A 24,614-nucleotide genomic window follows, 5' to 3' on the forward strand; every position below is an offset into this window, starting at 1 on the left:
TCAATTTCAAGCAAGATTATAAGATAGGTCAGTTTTATAGCAGACCCTTTGACCGCACCTATTTTGGAGACGTTATCACTAACCTTGTCCACCTAGTGATCCCTCTTCTTTATTCAACACTATGGACCATATTTATCAAAAATTCCCACAACTTAGCAAGCCACATCGCTGCACTGCGTGAAAGCAAAAGGGTAGGAATAAGTCTTATTCACCATTATACAGAGCATTCCTGTCCTTTCCTAGTGTTGGCACACCTTTGGCTGCCTAGTGCCAATGCAGACACCCTTGCACCTTGTTGCAAGAGAGCCTGTGTTGCAGGCAGGATTGTTTTTGTGCAAGAATGTACACCTACCTGCACAAAAACAATTATCAGGGGCATTTTCCTCTTTTTAAATGTGCAGCACACTTTCAAACAGGAAACAATGAGGATAAATAAAGTTATTTCACTATGCTGCGCCCAGGGCTGGACTGGGAACCACAACCGGCCCGGGCAAAGTGCTCCTCCGCCCCACCTCCATCCCCACTCGGGGGTTTGGGGGTGGCGCCGAGCTCTTTGCGGGCCGGTTTTCGGCCGATTTAGGTACAGCTATGCTGCAAAACCAGCCCTGTAACAAAAACGGGCCCAAAACCGGCCCCCACCCATGCGGTGCACCGGGGGATTGCCCGGTGCACGCTATGGCCAGTCCGGCCCTGGCTGCGCCACTGGTGGGGAGGTGTAGAATTCCGATGCATTCTGAGATCTACCAAACTTGGTAGATTTGAGAATGTGTCAGAATCCTGGGTGTATGCGTAGGAACACCCATGCTGCACCCGTGCATGCCTCCCTGCTGCAGAGTAAGGCAGGGCAGCGATTTGCATTGCCTTGAGTTACTCTACATTTATCAAGCCACTAAGGGCCACTCAAGGTGGCCTTATGTGGTTGATAAATCTCATTTGGGTTTTGTGTTGCCTTTACATCCTCTTGCGTGGCACAAGGGCGACGCAAAACCTTGATAAATGTGCCCCTACATTTATTACACTTACCACATAACCCACCATCTGCTGCATACTTTGATACAAAATTTAACAATGCAAATTGTTTCTAGCTCCGACGGATCAAAAGTTTCTAAAAAAGCACCACACCTGGTGCTGCACAGTGGTAAACCCTTTATAAAAGTTAATGCGTCCCATTGTGGTGTCTGATTGCTATACTCTACTCTTAAACTAGTACCAATGAGATGGAACATTTGCTGAGACCTTTTTAATCTGTGTTAAAATAACAAAATAGCAGTTTTTGCATAACTTAGCCAACCCTGCTCCATGTAAACTCTCCGTTGATGCATAATTATAGCACTAACTCCAACCATGCACTCCAGAAAATGTCTGTGATTTAGTGCCTTTCACAGCCCTATCAAGGGCATAAAGAGCTATTTAAACGATTCAATATAATACTCCTCCACTAAGCTTTTGAGTCCATATTGGATCAGCTTGGCATTGGCACTCACACCAAAAGGGATAGTAACCTAAACATTGTAGCTGCTGCTTCGCATAAAGGATAATGGGCATTTACTGCACGGATATAGCTTAACAGAAGGACATCATATTAGAACATTGGAATGTTGGGAGCTCCATTGAAAACAATGGAGTACTCCGGACTTATAATGGCTGGTATAAGCCTGGAGCTCCAACATTACCAATGTTTCTTCAACAAAGGCTTCAGGGAGCCTGAGGGGATTCCAATCCCCTCACGCTCCCATAAGGCTTTGTTCTTTTTTGTTAGAACATTCTGCCCTCTAGTGGCAGAATGTTCTAATAGCCTTATAGCCCTTCGTAGCTGGGCTATACCAGCTATTAAACTCCCTCTCCCTTGTTAAAGGCCCTCGCCTTCGGCTCGGGCCTTTAACGCTGGAGAGGGCCTTTAATAGCCGGTATAGCCCTCTACGGCAGGCTATAAGGCTATAACGAGTCTGTGTGTTAGTAGAGGAAGTATTGTATTGCATGGCCCATACCGTATTGAGTTGTGTATCAGAAAATAATGTATGGAATATTGTTGGTCATAAATATTATGCTCTAAACATGACTTACATAAATATCACCCTACTGGGTGTAGGGTTTCTATGCTTCACTTAATTGGAGTGATGACTTTGTAAACAATATTTAAGACACAATATTTTTATCAGATGATATTCTAAGAATGATATTCTGCTGCCACACCCCATAACAGGCCCCTCCCACAGCATTTGAAGCATTCGGCATGCATAAATACCGGGATCATCTTCCTCTGCAAATGCTACAATATGGATACCGTCCATGTCATCATCCTGTTAATCATAAGAAAAGAAAATTGGTTGGTACATGCATTTGTCCAGCTATCAGAGGCGCAAGTAGGTTCATGGTTAGTCCAGCATAAAGTAATGCAAGTGACATGGATTCTGAAGATTTGAAGTTGTCACAATTGTTTATAATACCATGCTCACCAACACAGCAATTTAAACCATACGTATTTGCATATTAAATCAGAAATAAATGAAAAGTGGTTTGAGTGCCCATTTCACTTTAAAAAAATGTATGTTTTGACACTGCAGTTCCAGTGATTCTGGACTAGGGGAATGATGGGCCTGGCAAGTGGGCAAAGTCCCAGATGGGAGGGTACAGAGAGCCAGGTTTGGCGAATCTGATACATCGGATTCCATTATATCCATTGGCCCTTGGCATACGGTAGATGGGTTATCCATCAAGTGTGTCTTGGAGAAACTCATCCGCCAAACTCTAAGTCAGGCTCAGAATGTCTATTTGTATAAGGCCCAACCATGCACCTGGCGCTCTCTCTCTTTTGGCACCACCAAGCGTCTGTGGCATAGAATTGTGAGATACGTAGAGTACATCGTGAAATGTGGAAAAAGCATGGTATGCGCATGTCACAGATGCCCGTTAGTTAAAGGATAACAATGTCTATGGAGAAAGCACTTTCTGGAGAGGTCAATACATTGGCATCCAAAGCAAAGTCTCTTTCACATACTATTCAATGAAGAAGGTGAATGAAATGCATGATTCCATATTACCTTGTATGTACAGCCCTGTGACCAATGGCAATATTGCTTTATGTGTTAGGGAATGAGAAAGTTGGCAATATGTTGGTTACCTACTGGGGAAGTGAGAAAATGAGCATAGCGTTTAATGTCTACACAGTGATCTAGTGATCAAGTACATTGAGCAGCCTTGTATATTTGAGCGGTACTATTGTACCACCTCCTGGTAATTTCCACAATTTACTTTTAATATAGAGTAAACTTAGCCCAGTTACATGACATTTATTCCACTTTCTTGAATTGCAAGTAGACCTTAAATGACCTCCATTGTTGTTGCAGGGCAGATATGAAGGGGAATTAATGAAATATTCCAACACTTCAGGTTATACCAAAGACCAGTAACGTCAGCACACATTTTTGGAAGCTCAAGGCTTCCGTAGGGAGGATATGAAAATGGTAAGCTGTAACAATGCAATGCTAATTATGCCTAGCTTGGATTTAGAAAGAGAAACAGCTAACAGATGTCGAATTAGCACATACGGGTGAAGATATTTTGAATGATGAAATAAGGGATGGAAGCGGGATGTTATACAGGAGCAAAAGAGGAGTAGGAACCATAGTGATCAAAGTTAAGGCAACGCCTGTTATGCCCAAGCAAGAAAAGGAGTTGGAAGGTTTGGGATGATCCACCAGGTCGACACCAAAAGGTCCAACGCACGAGAAGAAGAGAGAGTTCACAGTGTGGTGTTCAGGGGCCGTGAGAAGTTGTGGGCAAGTAATAGAGAATTTAATAAAGTGTAGACCTGAAGACAGTGGGAGAACAGAAGGCATACTATTAATTCAAGGGACACAAAGTATTGTTCATGTTATGATCAAGACATTTAGAAGGAACATTGAAGCCAGAATTAGCTGAAAGATGGTTGGGAGTGTGTGATCAAGAGTGGATTATTAGGGTAGCTTTACAAACATTTGTGCAAGTGACCCAGGAAAGGGAAGATAAAAACACCCTCATCGCTACATTTGTAAAGCACATACGGCTCTCAGGCCCCCAAGTGCTCAGAAGGAATAGATTATAAAGCTGTGTGTTTGGCACCTTCAAATTGGCATGAGTTGCTTCATAACTCATAACTGATTCAGGAGGCTATTAACGAGAATACAGGCTTTAGGGTCATTCACTTTTTATCTGGACCTGTGGCGATTAATCTTCAGTGGGTCCAACACTTTTTTTCACTACAAGCGCAGGTTCCCGATCAATATTGGCATATACCATAAGGTAAGATATTGTAAGATAAGAAAGTTGCACTGGAAAGAAGAGTGGGATACGTGGAGTGAGAATGGAGTAAGCGTGGACAGAGTAAAATCAGCCTGGTATAGTAAGGCAGCAAGTTTGTAGTTAGAGATGAGAGAAAATGTGGACTGAGTGAGCTAGAAGTGGTTGAGGAAGGCCAGAGATGGGAAAAGTGAAATGCGAGAATACGATGCTCAAAGGCATACCGGCTACTGTGCTAAATTTGTTTCCTATCTAGTAAACTCTGGAATATTTCTTAGTGGAGTTAATTGATAATTAGGATAAAGGTCTCTCAAGACGATGACCATCCCAATTAAATAAATTTGAAAAGCTTTGGTCTTGTTCTAGAAAAGGTCAAATAATCACATTGAAAGCTAAGCAATCAAAACAATCCTACGGATGTCCTTACTAAATGCCACGTGCTCCTAAAACACATGTCCAGCTTTGTTTAACAAAGCATAACTGTATGCCTCGCCAATCTCTGCAGTGAGATTATTCTGTAGCCTAAATGGCGAGATTGTTGTAATCCTGGTTCTCTGGTTTGATCTTTTGCCCAATGTTCACAAGCCACTTTGAGGTTTACCTTTTGTTCTGTGAATATTATGTCTGCTTCCAAATCTTGGGGTGTCCCTATAGATTTGATAATCCCCCTAATATTAGATCTGTCTCACTTCTGTGTCCTCCTGAAGGTTGTTTTGATAACTTATCTGAGGAGGGGGGGGGGGGGGTTAGATGCAAGTTATTGGTCATCTGCTTTTCTTATTTTTTATACACATTTAATATAAGAGCAGCAGGAAACATTTGTCCAGGCAGCAGAGGAAAGGTTTTATAATAAAATGTTCAGAGCGAAAAGATTGATGGAAAGGTTATTTATGATGGCTATGATATTTATGCTGGGCATGGCAACGTAAATTTAGATTTACATTCCTTCAGAAGTTCATTTGAAATTAGACAGACCTCCCTACTGTTGGCCTATGGAGTGCTCACAAGTCGTCATAGCTTTTGTTTAACCCAATAACAGATTTATGGGTGTATGCATGACTTAAATGACCGTAAAAAAATGGTATATGTGCAAATTGTAGGGATATAATTTTTAAATACCCTACCAGCACGGCTCATCACCTAGTTCTTTAATGCATTTCATTTGTATCTGAGCATGTATAAAAAATACTTTGAATTCTGGGTCCAAATCATGATGGCCGCTGGCCCAGCACCGAGCTGAAAGCTTGTTTTTGGAACAGGAGTCCATTTTACTCCATTTTTCTCTTAGGTAGAGTTTAATTTTCAGATAGTAGAGCTCGGGAAGAGCGAGCAAGGATTGCGTCTTTCTGTTTCTGATCTAAATTTACGTTACGCACTGCAGGCGCATAAAAACGGGCGCTTAGCTCTGCGCTGAGTCAACATAGCCCATCATGATAGGGTCAATAGAATCAACATGTCTGTCCTTCTACCACACAATGTCACAATAGATGTGATGTCTTGATGCAATGTCACAGACAAAACCCTTTTGAACTTAGAATCAAAGCTCATTGGGTCAAAAAAGTACCTTGTTTGGATCCCATACGTAAGAAGTTTGGGTAAAAAAAAATATTTATCGATCCTTTAATGTTTTTTAGCCATTATGCTGTTTATTACTGAATGATCTCTGACCATAACAGCAAAATCGAACAAGTATTCGATTGGAATTTTGACCTTTTTCATAAATGTATGATTCATACATTATCATAATCTGGATAGAAGGGGCTGAAATCTATTATGTCATTTAATTTATGTTTGACTTGAGGTAGCAGCATCTTCCAGAACATGCGGGAGCTGGAACAAAACAACTGCCATGGCCTTTAACGCTATATTACGTTTTTTTACACTTCTTTTGCCTTGAAACTTTACATGTCTATGATCTGGAGCTAGTGAGACACATTTATTTTTAAAATTGATCTAGGAGGTACATTTTCATAATGAGGCAAATTTTGTCTGATGAACCAATCTTTGACTTCTTGCCTACTCTCTGTGTCTACCTCTGCTTTTTGTTTACTCCAAAAGTCTGGTATTCTCATTGGACACAATGAAGACCATTTTAATGTCCTTGTGTATATTTTTTATATGTAAGTTTATGGATAGTCTGCCGTAGTAACTAGATTTCACAAAATACTGTAATGCCCCTTTGATTGACGGCAAGATCTTAGTCTTACTTTACTTACACAAGTCACAAAAATTAAAATGGTACCCAATCATAAGGTAAACTTGCGATCTGCCATGTATTACCAGTGTAATACATGGCAGCTCATGTCTTCCAGTAAATACTGCACCTTTTCTAGTTTTCCTGGTGTGTGCGCGACCACTGTGACTGTAGATTATCCACAGAATGGAAAATCCATGGATGTTGAGACAGGGTAAATATATATTTACACATGGTTTTCGTAACATGATAAAAACTTTTCTTAAAAAAATATTTTTTTGCGGCACTTTGCCACACTGTCGAAAAAATTGACAATTTGTGTGTGTTGGCAAGGTGTGTGCAAAGTAGTCATGATTTTTATTGTAACACTTACAATGTTCTATTGAAAATTTTCAATTTACAAAGGTTGGCAATATATTTGTTCTGGCACGTCTGCACAGCAATTATGAGTTTTTCTGAGAAATTCTGTTGTTCTTACTCTTATTGTTCAACAATACAGGATGAGGTTGCCCTGAATAGAGAACAAAGCAAATTTGCTTAAACTTTAGGTGGGTGGCCGTATCCAAGCACAGTTTAGTATGAGATGTTTCAGCACATATGTTGGAAGGGATCAAATTGTGCTCATAAATTTCAAAATCAACTTCAACTTCAACACAGTCAGCCTTTTGCAGGAACTACCCACATGGCAATTCCACCGGCGAGCTTCACGCTATTGCGGAATTAATTCTAAACGATATCCAGCGGGAAGATATTGACATGGATTTGACGCGTCAACAATAGGGCTGTTTACAGTATTCTGGGACTTGAGCAGTTAATTGGGCTATCTGCTTTCCATGTGACTGCCTGTCCATCAACTGAGCATTAGCATCTCCTGTTGAGGTGCTCTTTTCAGATGTTTAATGATTGTGTACAAGTCTACAGAAGAAAGAAATGGAAGCTATTAGATTCAAACTGCTTACCTTTCAAGCAACAAATATGGGCATTTAAGCCGGAAGAAGTAACGCAGGAAGAAGTAAAAAAGACACTAGTGGTTTGCTTTTTATAATGCTTCCAAGAAAATTCTTTAAACTTGATGACAAACAGTGCATATTAGAGTCATATATTTCAATTATTGAACCTATTTAGAATTCTTTTGTTAATACGGCTACAAAGACTTCTGGGGTAATAGAATTACCAGGATCTGTTATCATCCTATTTAGAGAAAGGTCATTAATTTGGTGTACTAACATGGCTGGAATATAGTTACTTTCGTCTATCCTTCCTGAAGGCTTTAATTGCCAGAAAAATTTCTGGAAATTATCAGAGGGTGTGTGTTAGTCTTGTCACACCTCTAAGAATTTCTGCAACCAGTGTAATGCAGCAGATCGAAAAGGTGTCTGTGTACTGTTTTTACTCTATCGCATTAGGCCATAGGTTTTAGAGTGACCACTGATTGGGAACTAATAGGATATCCCACTACTTCAGATTATGCCCCAGCATCAAGGAGTGTTATTTTATCCATATCTTCAAATCATGCATGCCCCTACAAGAAAATAATCTGCAAATACAATTGTGCCACTGGGAAGTATGTGAAACAGTGCGGCCCTCTGGAACAAAATGGGCAGGGGAAATTGAATGCCAGGATATATAACATGATTTTGAAATAGTGTGGCAAACAATGATCATTGTAAATGTAAATGTACAGGAATTTATATAGCGCAAATCACCGAGCGGTTTCTAAGCGCTTGCTTAGGGAACCCATCCTGGTATTCCCCTGTGAGATAACCCCGGCAGGGTATCCGCAAGGTGAAAGCCAGGCATCCCGCCGCGAGGGGCCGTTGTGGAGATTAAGCAAGCTATTTCCCAGAGTCGCAGAGTGTGAACCCGTGAATCGAGTAGGCACCGGAGCGAGAATTGTCGAGTCCATGGACATTTTAGGACTCAAGACCCCACCGAGCCGGGAATTGAACCCTGGTCCCGGGCTGACCTCTGCTTCCAGATCTGCCTCCTCTAACCAGTGAGCCACACTTCTCCACATTCTTATTTCAGTCCTAATTACCTGCCCAGCCACTGTGATAGAAAAAAAGAAGACCATCCGCACAGATGCCATTACATGCCAATGTAGGGTCAAAATGTATATCAATTTTACTCACTTTTTCTAGGGTGGTACACATAATTGTGTATGATGCTGCTAATACCAGGATTTGTAATATTCCAACATGCCAGTGGTGATGCTCAAAAGGGCAGCACTGCTCAATATACGTATTGTGATGCTCAAATGGACGCGGACTGCTTGTTTAGCGATGAATTCCTGTGGGAGCCAGTCTGTTGCTTAAGCAGCCAGAGTAGGTGTGTGGCACTGACCACCCTGATATTATTTGGTATTGATTGTACACTCTTAAGTCTTGCACAGCAGATCTATCAACTGGGGCCAATGCTACCTGATGTTAGTTTGACAAAGGCGCATGATCCAAGTATACATTGCCAATCCAGTTTCTACATTGCTTAAGGACCACAATTTAAAGCACAAAATGCCATGCTGATTTTCATCCAATGTGTAAAACAGACATTTTCAAGTGTGTGCAAGACTTTTTTGTTGCCCGAGAATGTTGGTAAAGTTACAACTTTTACTCTTCAGATTGCGAAGTTTTGTAAATGTAGTAACACTTTACTTGTGGTCGAAAGGTTTTGCAAAAAGCAGCAGAAGAAATAAAATAAAAAATTGTGAAGCTTGTAATGTTTGGAAAAAAAATCATTAAGTTAGTGGAGGAAAACCTTCACAACTTACCAAACACAAAGAACATAACCATGTCATTTTCAATATTTCCTCGTTTGTAAGGCAGTGTTGACAATGTGCCTTTCATATATGAATACCATGACCTAACCACATTGAACTGTATAGAAATCAGGCATTCATATGGGTGTTTCCACATAGCCAGTACAGAAAGCACCATTGCTCTTGGCAGTGCTGCTTAATGTGAAGCACAACATGGAAACATGCATGAATGCGCTTTCCTCATTTCTCAGTATGTATAATTTAGCGCTTCATCCATTGCGTCTAGCATTCAACTCAATCAGCCATGGATGGCTCACAGAGTTGAGCAGCGTAAGCAGGCAGTGTGCTGCGGCTTCGCAGCACTCACTGTCAATGAGCTGCGGAACGCAACGGAATAAGACTACTTACGCACATGCGCACATGCGCAGTAGTAGAAGCATTTCTCCATTGCTGTCATCTACCCATTCAGATGGAGCATGGACACCAGTGTCAAGACAGTAGGCTGTTTTCCATGGGCTATGAAGAGGACCGCAATCCCTGAAGGTTGGAGGGAGAGACCATAGCCAAACATGCCCAAGTCAAGCCACTTCATTTTGGTCAGGGACTCTCTGAGGATGCTTGAAATCCCATATTTCAAAAGGTCAAGGACTCTGGAGCAATCTTTTGCAGCTAGAACCTATGTCCTTATGTCCAAAGCTATTGTGCAATTGCAAAGGCTTCCATTCGTAAAATCGGAGCCTTTGTGATTGTTAAATAACGTTTGGGGATGTTCACGGTGCAGTGGTGTACAGTCCAGTGGGTGGTTCAAAGTAGAGTGGTGTAGAGTGCAGCAGAGTAGCATAGTGTGCGGTGGCGTAAGTGCAGTGGTGTAGACTGCGCTGACGTAGAGTAGAACGATGCAGAGTAGAGTGCATTGACACAGAGTAGAGTGGTGCAGAGTGCAGTGGTAGAGAGTCGCGAGTTGATTAGAGTGGCGTTGAATGCAATGACGTAGAGTACACTTGTGCAGAGTAGAGTAAAGTGGCATCAAGTGGTGCAGAGTAGAGTACAGCGGTTTAGAGTGGAGTGGCATAGAGTTGTGAGATGCAGAGTGGTGCAGCAAACATTGGTGCTGTGTAGAGTGGTGCGACGTAGAGTGCAGTGGCATATGCTACAGTGGCATAATGTAGAGTGGCGTAGAGTGCAGTGGTGTAGAGTAGAGTGGCACAAAGTGGAGTGGTGAGGGCGTAGAGTGGTGCAGCAGTGTACAATGGTGCAGCGGTGAAGAGTGGAGTGGCGTAGAGTGCAGTGGTGTAGAGTGGTGCAGGGAAGAGTAGAGTGGCATGGGGTGAAGTGGCATTGAGTGCAGTGGTGTGGAGTGCAGTGGCACAGAGAAAAGTGGTGCAGTGGCAGAGAGTGGTGCAGTGACAAAGAGTGGTGCTGTGGCATAGAGTGCAGTGGAGTAGAGTGGTGCAGAGAAAAACAGAGTGGCATAGAGTGAAGTGGCACAGAGCAGAGTGGCATAAAGTTGAGTGGAGTAGAATTGAGTGGTGTAAAGTGCAGTGCAATAGAGAGGTGCAAAGTAGAGTGCAGTGGCACAGAGTGGTGTAGAGTAGAGGACACTGGTGTAAAGTGCAGTGGCATAGGGGGCAGTGGTAGAGTGGTGCAGAGTAACGTGCAGTGGAGTAAAGTACAGTGGCATAGAGTGGTGTACAGTAGAGTGAAGTGGCATTGAGTGATGCAGAGAAGAGGGAGTGGCAAAGAGTGCAGTGGTGTTGAGTAGAGTGGCACTGAGTGCAGTTGCATTAAGTTCAGTGTTGTAGATTGGGGCAAAGGCATAGAGTAAGTTGGCATAGAGTGGTGCAGAGTGGAGTGCAGTGGCATAGAGTACATCGCAGAGACTCAGAGCTGAGTGCAGTGGTGTAGAGTGCAGTGGCATAGAGTAGAGTGGTCCAGAATAGGGTGCAGTGGCATAGTGTCCAGAGTAGGGGTGAGGGAGGGGAAAAAAGCTACATAGACAGGAATATTGGAGACTGACGGAAAACACAAGCACTCATGGAGTGCTTGAACACAGATAAAAAGTATCTGCAAAAAATGGGAGCAGTGGATGGACAAAAAGTACTTGGTCTTTGCTCCAGGGGAGGGCCAAACACAAGGAGAAGACACAAGGCTCACATGGCGTGACAAAACGGGAAATTAGAGCAATGTTGAAGCTAACAAATGGTGAGATATGGGCAGGTTGTAAGTTCACTGTGTGTAAACAACATACCATGTCTCACAGAGAGCGCGAATGTGCTGTCTAGGTGAAACCTAAAAACTCCAGCTTACCACCATTCCTGTGATGGCAGCGGTTCGTACTATGGGGCTCATTAGGATCGCGGACGGACTTGAGTCCGTCCGCGACCCCAGAGTAGGAGGGAACGTCCGCATGGGCAGCGGCGTTCCCTCCTTGAAGATTAGGATGTGACCGCCAGGGTGGCGGTCACATCCTCTATCTTTAACATTGCGGCGGGTGCAGCTTCAAGCTGCACCCGCCGCAATGTTAAAAATGCATACATTGCATTTGTATGCAGAAAGCGGCAGGCACCGCACGGTGCCTGCCGATTCCTGCATACAAATGCAGGGGGGTACCATGGGTACCCCCCATGTGCACCCCCCACACCCCCCTGCACCCAGGGGGCCCGCAACGGGCTCCCGAAGTCAAAATCCATATGCTTTTCCACGGCGGAAAAGCCGCTGTGGAAAAGCATATCTTTTACACTATCCTAATATGGCTGGCAGTGTCTGATAGACACCGCCAGCCATGTTACAGCTTTTTCGCCGCGGTTGTAAGTCAACCGCGGCGGAAAAGCGGCGGACTGAAACCAGGACCCACCAGCCATCCTAATGTGGCGATGGGTCTTTGGTGGGTCCGCAGAGGATTTTCCGCATCCTCTGGGCCGGCGGTGGCTTCCGCCGGCCCGGAGGATGCGGAAAATCCTCCATCCTAATGAGCCCCTAAGTCACAATTTACGACCTACTTTATGCATATTAATGAGGTAGGTGAAATTGCAACCCTTTACGAATCATAATGCATTCAGAAAGAGTTAGTGCCCAAATTGCAAAAACTTTTACAGAATGCTTTATACAAATATAAGGCCCCTAGTTTCTTGAAGTGCATCTCTCTGGACATGAGGACACTATGTGCTTGTCATACATTTAAAACAGAATTAGCTTATCTGCTGCTTCAGTCTTCCTGGTTTGTCGCATTACTTATGTTATCTTGTAGTGTTGTTTATCTCAGGCATTTCTGTTTTAGCTGTTTTTTATTGATATTTCGCCTGTTATCACTTTATTACTCACTGCTCAGTGATACATGTTGAATGATTTTATGATACTATTGTATCCTTGCATTTGCAATGTACTGTAATGTATGCTCTTCCTTATAACCCAAAGCCGGTCAATTAGTCTTTATAAGAACTGTTCTGTCAACCACGGGGCCTAGCCTACGCTATGGGAAAGTGCTAATAAATCATAAATAAATAAATTAATACATAATATAAAATTCCTTTAATACAGCAAAGCAGGACTAAAATCCTTTCCCTTGATGATCTAAATGGAGTCAGTGTTTGCCTGTTTCTAAAATTCCAAGGGGCTTATTTACAAGCCTCTTGGCCCACTTTTGCGTCATTTTTAACATTGGAAAAGTGACATATGGGTGGCGCAAGGGGCTTGTAAACCTGCCCCCAAGTCTCTCGTCGCCACAGTAAGAAAATTGTACAGTGATTTGTCTGATGTCTTATGATAGTGACGCTTATAGATGTCTACTGACGAACAAACACATGCACGTATGCTGCAAGTGAACCATCCGCCCTGGGAATATCGAAATGGTGTATCCTCAAGCCACGAGTGGAGGATGAAAAGTGGGTGGGGAAAGTGTTGTCACCGCAAAATACCTGCGTTTTCTTGTGCAGAATGGGAAGTTATCAAGAAATTGCCAAGGGCGTGCTTTGCAAAAAGAGATTTGCATACGAGAGGGCTAAACATCACAAGGGAATTTGGGATTCACTTAAACTAAAGCCAATAACGCCTCTATATATCATGGTTGTTAGTCCCTTTGTCCCAACACAAGGTAAGTCAGAAATTGAACTGAAATAGAGGGAAGTAAATTATTTATTTAAGTATATTCCCTAAAAGAGGAGTACTTCCACCACCAATGTTGTATTCTTTCTTAACCCATTAACTGCGGGGATAATTCCCCCACTGTGCTGGGGGAGGGGGGGCGCGCGCAGCGCCCCGGTGCTCATGACGAGCTCATCTCATCATGAGCCACGGTGGCCGTGTGCTCATGACGAGCTGAGTTTGTCATGACCATGCCCGTTCCAATGGAACGCCCAGCACATCAGGGGAATTATCCCCGCGTGAGCGCGGCGCAACGGTCACAACGAGCTCAGCTTGTCATGAGCACATGGCCACCGTGGAGTACTTCCACCACCAATGTTGTATTCTTTCTTAACCCATTAACTGCGGGGCTAATTCCCCCGCTGTGCTGGGGGAGGGGGGGCGCGCAGCGCCCCGGTGCTCATGACGAGCTCATCTCATCATGAGCCACGGTGGCCGTGTGCTCATGACGAGCTGAGTTCGTCATGACCATGCCCGTTCCAATGGAACGCCCAGCACATCAGGGGAATTATCCCCGCGTGAGCGCGGCGCAACGGTCACAACGAGCTCAGCTTGTCTTGAGCACATGGCCACCGTGGCTCATGACGAGCTGAGCTTCTCATGAGCATGGGAGGGGTTAAGCACAAACATAAATGAACCCGTTTTACCACAACACTTGACCAAGACCAAATTCCTGCTTCTCACATGATGTCATACCTGTTAGCAAAATGCTAAATTTCCCAGGGGCGTCTTCTCCCAGGCAAACACAAATAAATAAGATGGCATGCCAATGCCATTTTATTTATTTGGCACCACGTCGGCTTATGCTGTGTACAGTGCGAGGGTGGGGGCGGGGCTGAATCCTGCAAATGCAGGATTACTGCACTGGTCTACAATGCACTTGATGGATATGCCGTCCACCTTGCAACTACCAGCTGTACATGTACACTGTAGACCCAGCAATCTAAAGGCTGATTGACAGCCTAGAGATTGCTGGCAGAGGCACCCAGCCTCAAAATGAGCGCTGGGTGAGCCTGCTCCCACCAATCCAGAAGCTGCTTTAAAAGCATTAAATAGCTCCAGGATTGGTTGGAGTAGCGCTCCATGAGCAGGAAGGAAGTCCTTTCTTTTCCTGCTCGTGGACAGCGCTGCACTGGCGGAGCTCCTGAATGAATGGTGAGTTGTGCGCCTTCGCAGCCCACCATTTTTTTTAAAGCTAGCCACCAATGAAATTTCCATATGCATTTTGGGTCATGAACAATTTGCTCAAGGTACAGAGGGAATGTTTATGAATTACCAAAACATGCACATTTCATGACCAGTAGCAATCACATTTATTGGTTGTTTATATTTGTCCCCCAAAAGCTGACTTGATTGACCGCATGCGCGCTAGCGGTTTTCCCGTTGCGCGCTGCGTTTTTCGAAAAGCCGCATTACATGACGAGCTGAGCTCGTCATCAGCGTGCGAGCGGCGCAACTCATGACGAGCTCAGCTCGTCATGAGCGCGGAAGGGGTTAAGAATCATATTCACACTCTTTAAGCTGAAGTACCTACAAAGAACATTCTGAACACCTCCTCTCTTGAGCTACTTCAGTCAACAGTAAGAGAAAGGCAGCAGTGCCTTATTCCCCGGTGTACTTATAGAATGCTGTATGATATAGAAATGCATCTCACTTACCCAGGTCTCATACATGCTGTCGGGATGCAGTTGCCTCAAGGTGGGCCTGAAATAATTTGAGAAAGTATTGTTAGACAACCTTCCAGAATACTTATACGTATTGCAAATACACATGTATGTACAAGAGCGGAAGACAGAAAAGAAAGGAAGCTTGGGCCGTTTGGTCAAATCCTGAGGACAGAAGGATGGAGTGATTTGTGAAGCCTGCACCACCCAAGTGGACACTTCTCTTCATCAGTTGAAGACTAAGTTATGTAAAATTTACCACAAGCAGGAGGGTCAATGGGCAGAGATGAGTGTAAAAAGAAATTACCTGGAACCATTTACATCTTGTTTACTGCCCAGTAGCAGGGGCGTAACACAGGCCCTCGCAGCCCACGCGGTGCGGGGGGCCCCTAGCTCCAAGGGGCCCCTTCGGCACTGAACTCTGGCCGGGAGAGCTCCTGATTGAGCCCGGAGGGGGCACCCCTAAGTACCGTGCAGGGAGGCCCCCTCACTTTTCGTTACGCCAGTGCCCAGTAGATTGGTCAGTTTCCACCATGGGCCTATATTTCCACCAGGTGAATTTAGTGTCAGAAATCTCATTATCTGGCAGGGACGGCTTTAGCGCTGGTGGTGCCCGTTGCAACAACCATCTTTGACGCCCCCATACACCATGACCACCTCTTCGGATTCTCTCACTACCACTAGGCAAAAGTGCCCCTCACCTCTCCAGTCCTAAGCTATTACTAAACACAGCTCCCCCATCCTCCAAAGGTCAATGTCCGGTGCGGGCGCACCAGTCGCACTGCCCTAAAGCTGGCCCTGTCATCAGGGTGGCCATGGGACTCCCACACTTGGCCAGGTTTCAGGGATGTGCACTCTCAGACACTGCCCAGAATAAGACTAGATAAGGGCGGCTCTGATCCCACTATGAATCCCTAGGGCTAACCCTGCAAGGGAGTCCACCATTGCAGATCAAGCAGGCTCCTCTGCATGGGCATGCATGCAAACGAGTCCCGGCCTGGTAAGGCCCGCTTCACCAGCAGTGAAACGTTGCTGATAGGCCACATTTCTCCTCTCCTCATCATAAAGTAGTTCTGTGCTGACGGGGCCTGTCTATTTCTGTAGGAGGTACATCCCCATGCAATACAAGATCAGGGCTCAGATTTTCTGTTATTTAGTAGCTACAACAAATGCAGAAAAAAATTATTCACGACGTAAAAAGTTACAAACATCCTGCTTCTCTTTCAATGCATGGGAAAGGACAATGTTGTTGTGAAATATCAAATAGTAAAATTTGCCACTGACTTTCATAGCAAGCAAAAAAATCAAAGAAGCAACCAAACGTTAGAGGGTCAGTAGAATGGACATTTGCTTCGGCGTTGCTATTGTTATTGAATTTATTTTGCTCTGAGCTGCAGTGTCTGCACTGTGGTTAGTGGATGCTCTCTCCTGAGGCTTTTGAGAGAATTGCCAACTAATCCTGGCTTGTTACACACTCTTTGTTTGTTTTTAGCCACTTTATTATTGTTTTAAGACCCTTCTAAAAGCAATGTATGCAGCGGCTGGTTCCATAGTCAGCGGTCCTTGGTTTGCTTTTAAGGTCTGCGATTCGATGCTGTATGTGCTATTCTGTACTCTGAACTGCAGCATCTGCACTGAGAGTAGAGAATCCTGTCTCAGAGTGCCTAGGCATTTTGATTGCTTTCATGTGCTTTCCCTTCTTACTTATTCCTGAGATGAATGGCTGTTTATGGTTATTAGATTTTCTTTTTTTCTTGCAGTTTTATATAGCACAAACTCGACCCGAAGGTATCGGAGCGCTTTACATGAGCACCATTTGCGTTATAGGCGGACACATCCATATTTCTTTTGGTAGTCGCAGGGAGATTTTGGGCCTGATTACGCTTTTGGCGGATGGGATACTCCCTCACAAATGTGACAGATATTCCATCCACTGTATTACAAGTTACATAGGATTAAATGGAATTGTAATACCCGTCAAGTTTGTGACGGAGTAACTCTGTCCGCCAAACTTGTAATCAGGCCCTAGGTGATTTTCCCGGAATCACAGGATGTTGAGCCGACTCCGAGACTCCAACCTGGTTCCCCAGCTCACAAGGCGGCAGCTCTGGCCATTGCGCCACATTCTCGCCCCTTGATTACCATTTTACTACTCAGAGTAGTATTGCTGGCTACAATAAAAGTATGAGCCACCTACCTCTATTGTTTGTACCTTTCAGGGTGTACAAGTAGCCATATGCTACCAGAAAGCACACTAAGAAGTGTGGACCAACAGTGGTTACGGAGGCCACTGTGGCATCCTACCGCATGATGGAGCAAAATGTGATGTCTTACTTCTACATAAATCTTACAAGAGTCTTTAAGACCTGAACATTTTTTAGTCAGCTTGGCATGGAATATTTTGGGAACCTACAGTCATGTTCGAAAACGGAATAATTCTCAGATGCTTCAGCATATACGTGTAGGTGGACTGGACATAGCCATCACACCCAGGGGTGGACCTGGTTGTATTTTCAGCCATCTGAGTCCAGCCAGGTCACCTTGTCATCATCAATGAGAGGGAGACGGTGAGCTAATGTGCAGTTGTCAACACACTTTCAGTACCATTCCACTCACAATGCCTCCAATGGCCTCACCATTCCTTCAATATCTCACTCTACTCCCTCAACTCCACTTTCTCCTGTCCACAAACCTCTTCTCATCTTTCACTCCATGTTCCTGATATAATATCCAAATCCTCAAGAGACCCTCCATTTCTCAGCCCTTCGCCCCCACCCTGGCTTACACTCCTCCGCCTTCATGTCAGCCACTAATCACATCATTTGGCCATCATCCATAAAATCCAGGACCACCTCTCCTTCAGGAAAGACCTTTAAACATGGCTCCCCCAATTCTCCAGCATGGGAACCACACTGTCCTAAACACAACTTCACCAACAGAAACAAGCTCAAAAGGGAACCAGAGGAGACCTAGCAGAGAGTGGATATTTAATGTTCATAGTGTATAACTACCTGATACACATTTTTGTGACACTCGTATCCCACCATCAACAACAAGTTCACTTCTGCACCAACAGAGCACAACTTTATATCACACACACCCAACTCTTCCCACACAGGAGCCCTTCCTCCCATGCAGCATTGACACCACACATGCAAGCTCTAGCAGGTAACCACTCAAGATAAAAATCACAGCTTACTGCCTCTTAGATTATATGTTACAATCACTCTAAATCTGGAAAACAACTGGCTCTATGCTCACAATGCCTATTTAACGAGACTTTCTCTTACTGAATGGATTGAACCCCATGTCTTGGTTCTGGCTAAATACCCCTGCTTATCATTTCTACGACTGATAAAACAGGATGACAACAGCCACATATGCAGGCCCGCGGAGAGTAATGTGCTTCTTAGTGCCTTTGTTGAGGGAAGCAAGTCTACGCCTCCCATCGCGGTATCCCACCTTACTATTCACTCCAGAATATTGTGCCGCCTGAATATTGTTGACAAAACACAGAAGACCAGAATATCATGAAGATAAGTGCATATAGGGAAGTATAGATTAACTATTCTAAAATCTACACCCACACGCATGCACACACCCACAAACCCATACACACATGCATGCACGCACGCACACGCAAACACACACACAATCACAAACACGTGTACCTTGAAGATATATATACCTTCCCGGTCCATATGTAGACAATATATACTTACCTTCTTGATATTTTGGGGACAATATTTGGTAGCACATGTTTCTGTACTAGGTATTCGACATACAACCCACATGGGCCACGCGATCTCCCAGTAAACAGCAGAATATACATGGCACATTAACTTCATATAATATATACGTCTGTATAACGCGACAACACAATAGCACTGTAGGAAGGATGAGCAGCAAACAAAAGGGTTGCATCTGCCGTTGGATCCCTTGCTTTATGATGTTAATAGCTCCTATGAAAACTTACACCAAAGCTTCCCTTTGTGAGCAAGGGAACAATGAAATAAGTGTACAAATGAAAGCAATAATACAAATAATAATACGAGAAGTACTTAAGGAATGGTGCTGCACCAGGAAGGCAATAAAGGCAGGCTGCCATGGCAACCTGGTCCCAGACCTGCCAACATTTAAGAGTCTTAAGAGTTGGAAGCAGGTTTTTATAAACAATATCAGGGGATGCGATAATACATCTCAAGGAAAATAATTCAAGCATTCCTCACTCGAGCAGGAGCTGTAGCCTCTATTGATCGGGGTGTTGATGCAGTCTTTTCATTTAGGGACGCCATCCAAGATGCTTCAGCTACCAGCTGCTCTGGCATGGCAAAGGCAGGCTAAAGTTTGGGGCTGATAGGGAACTAATCTTGTTGCCTGTGCAACGTGGTCAGTAAATAGCAGAGAAAAGGAGCAAATTGGCTAAAAAAGAATCTATTTCTGCTTTATCTAAGATTAATAAGGTTTAGGAATTGTCCTTCGAGTTATTGTCTTCATTATCATAGCTAAAAGGTAAGGTGTGACACAGTGGCCCTTATTACGAGTCGGGGTGGGGACAGAGGGAGGAGCCAGTGGGGCAGGAAGGGGCGGCGGTACACCTCAGGGCAGCACGAGTTTTGGGGCCGGTGGCCTCCCACGATTCACGGACAGGCACTACCCCGCTCTTCAATCAGCCACCGTGGGGTGGCAAACTCAGGGACCACCACGGGCGGTCAAGGGGCTAGCTACGCCATTGAGAGGAGCGGCACTATTGTATGGATTTCTGCTCCGCCTTTTTCTAAGTGGGCAGGTTCTCCCACCCTCAGGTTACCGTCTGGGAAAATCACATCAGTCTTTAGCTGCAGAAGCCACCAAGCCTCTTGCTCTAATTTCCTTTCTACCACACTTACTTTACTTTTTCTTTCTTTCCCTACTCCCTACAACCCTTTACCTCCAACCCCACCCCACGCAGAGGTCCATGCATACATTTACCGCCTCTTCAGATCAGGTGGCAAATGTTCATATGGCACTGACGTGGGTTTTTCGAAATATTGGTTTCACGTGGTAATTCCCCAATCCATTGGACAGGGTGGATTTATCACATGGTAATGGCAAATTTGGAGGCAAATTTACCGTTCAGCCAGGACCAGCCAACTCCTAATCCAACGCCATAGTTCTCAAAAGAGTGCCATGGTACTCCCAATGGGACTGTTTATCTTTTAATTGTGGGTAATTCTCCTCTTGCTACCATCTACACCTCCTTGTCTAAACTACTGCTAGCCCCTTTTGTTTTGATCTACACTAATATTATTTATCAGCAATAACAATAGTAGCTACACTCCCAACCACGTAAAGATTTTCTAAAGGACTTGGCCATCCCCACCACTGCAGTAATGCCTATTAGACAACGTTTTTACACCACAGTAGACCTCATTTATGGTTTGAAAGTTCATCTCAGGGAATGGCCTGCTACTGGTGGTTTTGTTTTTATGGTCATAACTGTACAGCAGGAAATTGATGCCTCAGCAGAAAACAGAATGAGGTACAAAGGCTTCTATATAGCCATAGCCTAGAAGTTCATTAGATTCGGGGTCTGGTAGAGATTGGTTTGCTGAAAGTTCATCAGGCTGTGTAGATGCTGCACGTTTGCCTGAACGGAGGGCCATATGTATCAACATACCCTTTAGCGATTTCTTAATAGCGATTTTTAAGGAATCGCTATTTAGAAATCGCAAAATGGTATGTATGTCGAAAATCGCAATTTATTAGCGATTTCTAAAAATTCCTTAATTGCGATTAGCAAATTGCTAATCGCAATTAAGGAATAATTTCCCATTCATTCCTATGGGCCAGGAGGCCCATAGGAATGAATGTGAAATTATTCTCAATTTGCGATTCGCAATTTGCTAATCGCAAATTGAGAATAATTTCAAGGGTGCAGACACCCTGTTGCACCCCTGAAATAAGCATGGGTGCACATGTGGTGCCCATACATGCCCTAAGGGCATGTATGTGCATCACATGGCACTGCTGAAATGTGCATTTTTCAAGGAAATCGCAACTTACCACCAACTAGAAGTTGGTGCTAATTTGCGATTCCTTAAGGGCATATTGAAAATTATTTTTGCTTCATATATTGCATTTAAGGAATCACAAAATGTGTGATTCCCTAAATGCAATCGCAAAATAAGGAATGGCATATTTTGCGATTCCTTATTTTGCACCCAAAACCTTTCATACATACCATTTTGCAAAAATGGGTTCGCAAACGCCGAAATTCGCAGAATTTCGGCGTTTGCAAACCCATTTGGCCTTGATACATATGGTCCTCAATACCGTGATTTGCAGTGATATTGTGTTGGCCGGGTTGACATTTCCTACTGTTCTGCAGAAAGAATGCCCTAAAGGGTAGTTATCTTTCTGCAAATAAAACAATAGTCCCCCCACACGGTGAGATTTTTCCCTATGCATAACAGGTAATTTATGATTATGCTGCCATGGACTCCCATGCTGAGTGTGTTTTTTTACGTGCGAGCTGTCAACTATGTTACAATTTTGTATAAATGTAAATGTAAATGTAAATGTAGTATACTTGTAAAGCGCACAGCTGCCCCAGCAACGGGGCGTCCCGGCGCTGTATAACTCTGGGGAACCCGTCCTGGCTTTCCCTGTGGGATGGTCCCTTGCTGGGAGTCCCCAAGGTGGAGCCAGGCATCCCCGGAATTGGTGGGGCCGTTGTGGAGATTAGGCAAGCTAATGCCCAGAGTTGCCGAGTGGAACCCCTGATTAGAGTAAGCACCGAAGCGAGAATTATCGAGTCCGCTGACCAAGGTCCACAACCCTGCCGCGTCGGGAATTGAACCCTGGTCTCGGGCTGACTTCTGCTCTCAGGCCTGCTGCCTCTAACCAGTGAGCCACACTACTCCACAGTACTGTTTTAGATTACTTTCATGGTTGTATGTGAAAACCAAACAAAGTGTATTTGATTGATTGATTGAGTGTAGTTGTCTCCAATAGAAAAAATGGTGGCAGATGCCCTGCAAATAGGGAGGGACTTCCACCACTTGGTGGCCAAGTGGTGAACGGTTCCCCAGCTGAGGCACCACCGTACGAAGCCTGACATTTTCCCAAACTCTAAATGTGGTGTTGTCCCACAGATTTGGATGCCCCGCACTGCTGATCTGTGGCATGTGGCCTAGCTCCCACTCCGCCAACTCAAATAAGGTATTTCTGACGCTAACATCTAATTGGGAGGTAGATGCTTGAGAAGGTCCAGAGTCAGCTGCTTGTCTGCTTCAGTGCCGCTACAGGATGCCTGTGCTAGTCGTGTTGTTTGCTTCACCAAGAAGCCGACTCCTGTTTTGCGGCTTACAAGATACAAGACAGAACTTATCTGCAAATGAGGCTGTGATCAGAACATCTGAGGAGGTATGAGTGAAGGTATCATCTTGAAAGAGAGGTAGGTAGGGAACTTGGCCCACCAACACACCATTAGCTACTGATGCCAATCCCACAGGTTGTATGATTTTCATTTCGTGATGTTCCCACGGCACAGTGTTGTTGGTCTGATATAACATTACCATCTCAGTGTCGAGATCTGAACCCTCAGATCTGAATTTATAATTTTATAGAGCAATGGTGAGAGGTTGGGAGACGCAACATTCCGCACCTGCGAAAAACATAGTCAGGAAGTGCCCCAATTCCTATGGGCACTGGCGGCTCCCTGGTGACAACAGTCTCGCGCTTAGAAAGGCGCTTCCAAAGAAGTAACGCTGATGCATGAATTACGTAAGAGGGAACTATATTTTTAGCCTGTGTGAAGTATGCTGTGAAAATTCATATACAATTTACAGGTTCCCAAATGTGAGACTTCTCTTCTGATATGTAGATGTGCTCTCACAAAAAGAAAAGTTATTAATAACAGAATATCAATACCTTCAACACATTAAAAAATGTACATTTTTCTTTCCAACTGTTCTAAGATTTAGTTCCTGCGGGAAGGGGAGTATGGCCAAGCGATTTTGTTTGGTTGATATCATAGGAAAAGCTGTAAAGAGGTAAAAAAATTACAAAAAGATGTTTTGTTCAAACTAATAGACTACATAAAAAAGAGGTTATTGAAAATGAAGGTTTGCAAAACAAATTTTAGCAAAAGTAAGGGAAAATGAGTTGAACAATGGAAGCCTAGTCCAGTCCTCAAGCCACCAACTGCTGACTGCTGAACAGTGCTAGTCAACATTTTCTGGTTAGTGACTCCAATTCGACTCATGTTTTGGTGTACATTTTCATGAGAGAAGGAGATCTCATTCTTGAGTCAAAGCATTCTGGGATAATGCACCGAAGTAAATGCTATAAAACAGAGATTTCTTTTGCAATATTTTGAAATATTTTCCCACTTGACCTCCTATTGGAATGTCATGGATCATTCCCAGATACATTAGAATTAAAGAACCTCTGTCAAAATGTACTATTTCAGGATTAAAGTTGGTCTACAAAATTTTTGGGATGAACCAAGAGGGCACTTTTTAAAATGTCTGTAAATATTTTCATTTGTCTGATGAAGACATTATTAGAATTTTATGCTCCCTTACCTTAGTCTTCGATTCTGAGGCTGAGACAAAATTCTGATCCCAGCGCTAACTTCTGTTTGCACAAAGTTCAGAAGTGCAACCCCTGGCAAATTTTGTGCACTGGGTAATATTCCAAAATCAATAATGATCTCATCTAAGCAATTTTCCACAGGTCGATTTTAGCACAAACATAGATAATTACAGAGACATGCAGAATTTGGCTCGGTAAACAACAAAAAACGGGGTAAAATTAGGATGTCGGTCGGAAAGCCTCCGACTGCTGATCGAAGACTTTCTGACCGACATTCCTGGTTTGACGTCCGACCGCCGTATTACAATTACGGCGGTCGGAATTCAAGCTGATCAGTCAATCCAGCTGACTTCCAATGTGAGGAAGGAGGTTCCACCTTCAGGATTATGATGGCACTTTCCGAGAGTAAATCAATGTCCGCCTTTCTGATATGGATCTGCTGTTGGAAAGTGACTTTGGGGCCCCAAGCAGGGTCTCTTTCCCCCTGACCCTCCGGTTGCAGGCTTGGTGGGCACCTATGATTTACACAGGCACTCATTTCTCTATAGGAGCTTGTGCTACAGCCGGTTTACGACCGCAGCTCAAGCTCCCATATAGAAATGGTAGTATGCGACCGCACCATGTGTAGTCACATGGGAATTGCGTTATCGGGACCGCTGACAGAAGGTCAGTCAGTCGTGAGACCACAACAGTGTCAGGCGACATGAGTCTGTCCGACATCGTAATCATGCCCAAAATGTGCATGTTATGCCCCACTTCCAAGTTACAGCTTAGAATAGGAGGTATTTACCAGTGATAATTTATTACATGAAGTCTGAATTTACTGCGTCTAGTAAATACCCCAACCTCTTTGAGACACTCATAATCGGTGGCTAGCTTTGCTTTATTCTACTGCTCGACTGTTGAACAAGATAGGGCGATTTGTGTTATATCCTTGTCTCAATGAACTTCACAATTTCATCATGCAGACCAGGAGAGTTCATATAATGGAACTACACTAATG

The 24,614-nt window shown here is 44.1% G+C and overlaps 1 protein-coding gene across 1 annotated transcript in view; it reads right to left on the reverse strand.

Moving 5' to 3' along the window:
- The window catches only part of CASQ1 (calsequestrin 1), a 156,842-nt gene that overhangs the window by 20,021 nt on the left and 112,207 nt on the right, over positions 1 to 24,614 (reverse strand). Inside the window, exons 7-8 of the mRNA XM_078670090.1 lie at positions 15,026 to 15,071; positions 2,246 to 2,300 (exon numbers count right to left, since the gene is read on the reverse strand). Of these exons, the coding sequence (XP_078526216.1) occupies positions 2,246 to 2,300; positions 15,026 to 15,071 (101 nt within the window). The remainder of the gene's footprint in view (positions 1 to 2,245; positions 2,301 to 15,025; positions 15,072 to 24,614) is intronic.

This window comes from Lissotriton helveticus, chromosome 12 (genome assembly GCF_964261635.1).
Source record: "Lissotriton helveticus chromosome 12, aLisHel1.1, whole genome shotgun sequence".
NCBI lineage: Eukaryota > Metazoa > Chordata > Amphibia > Caudata > Salamandridae > Lissotriton > Lissotriton helveticus.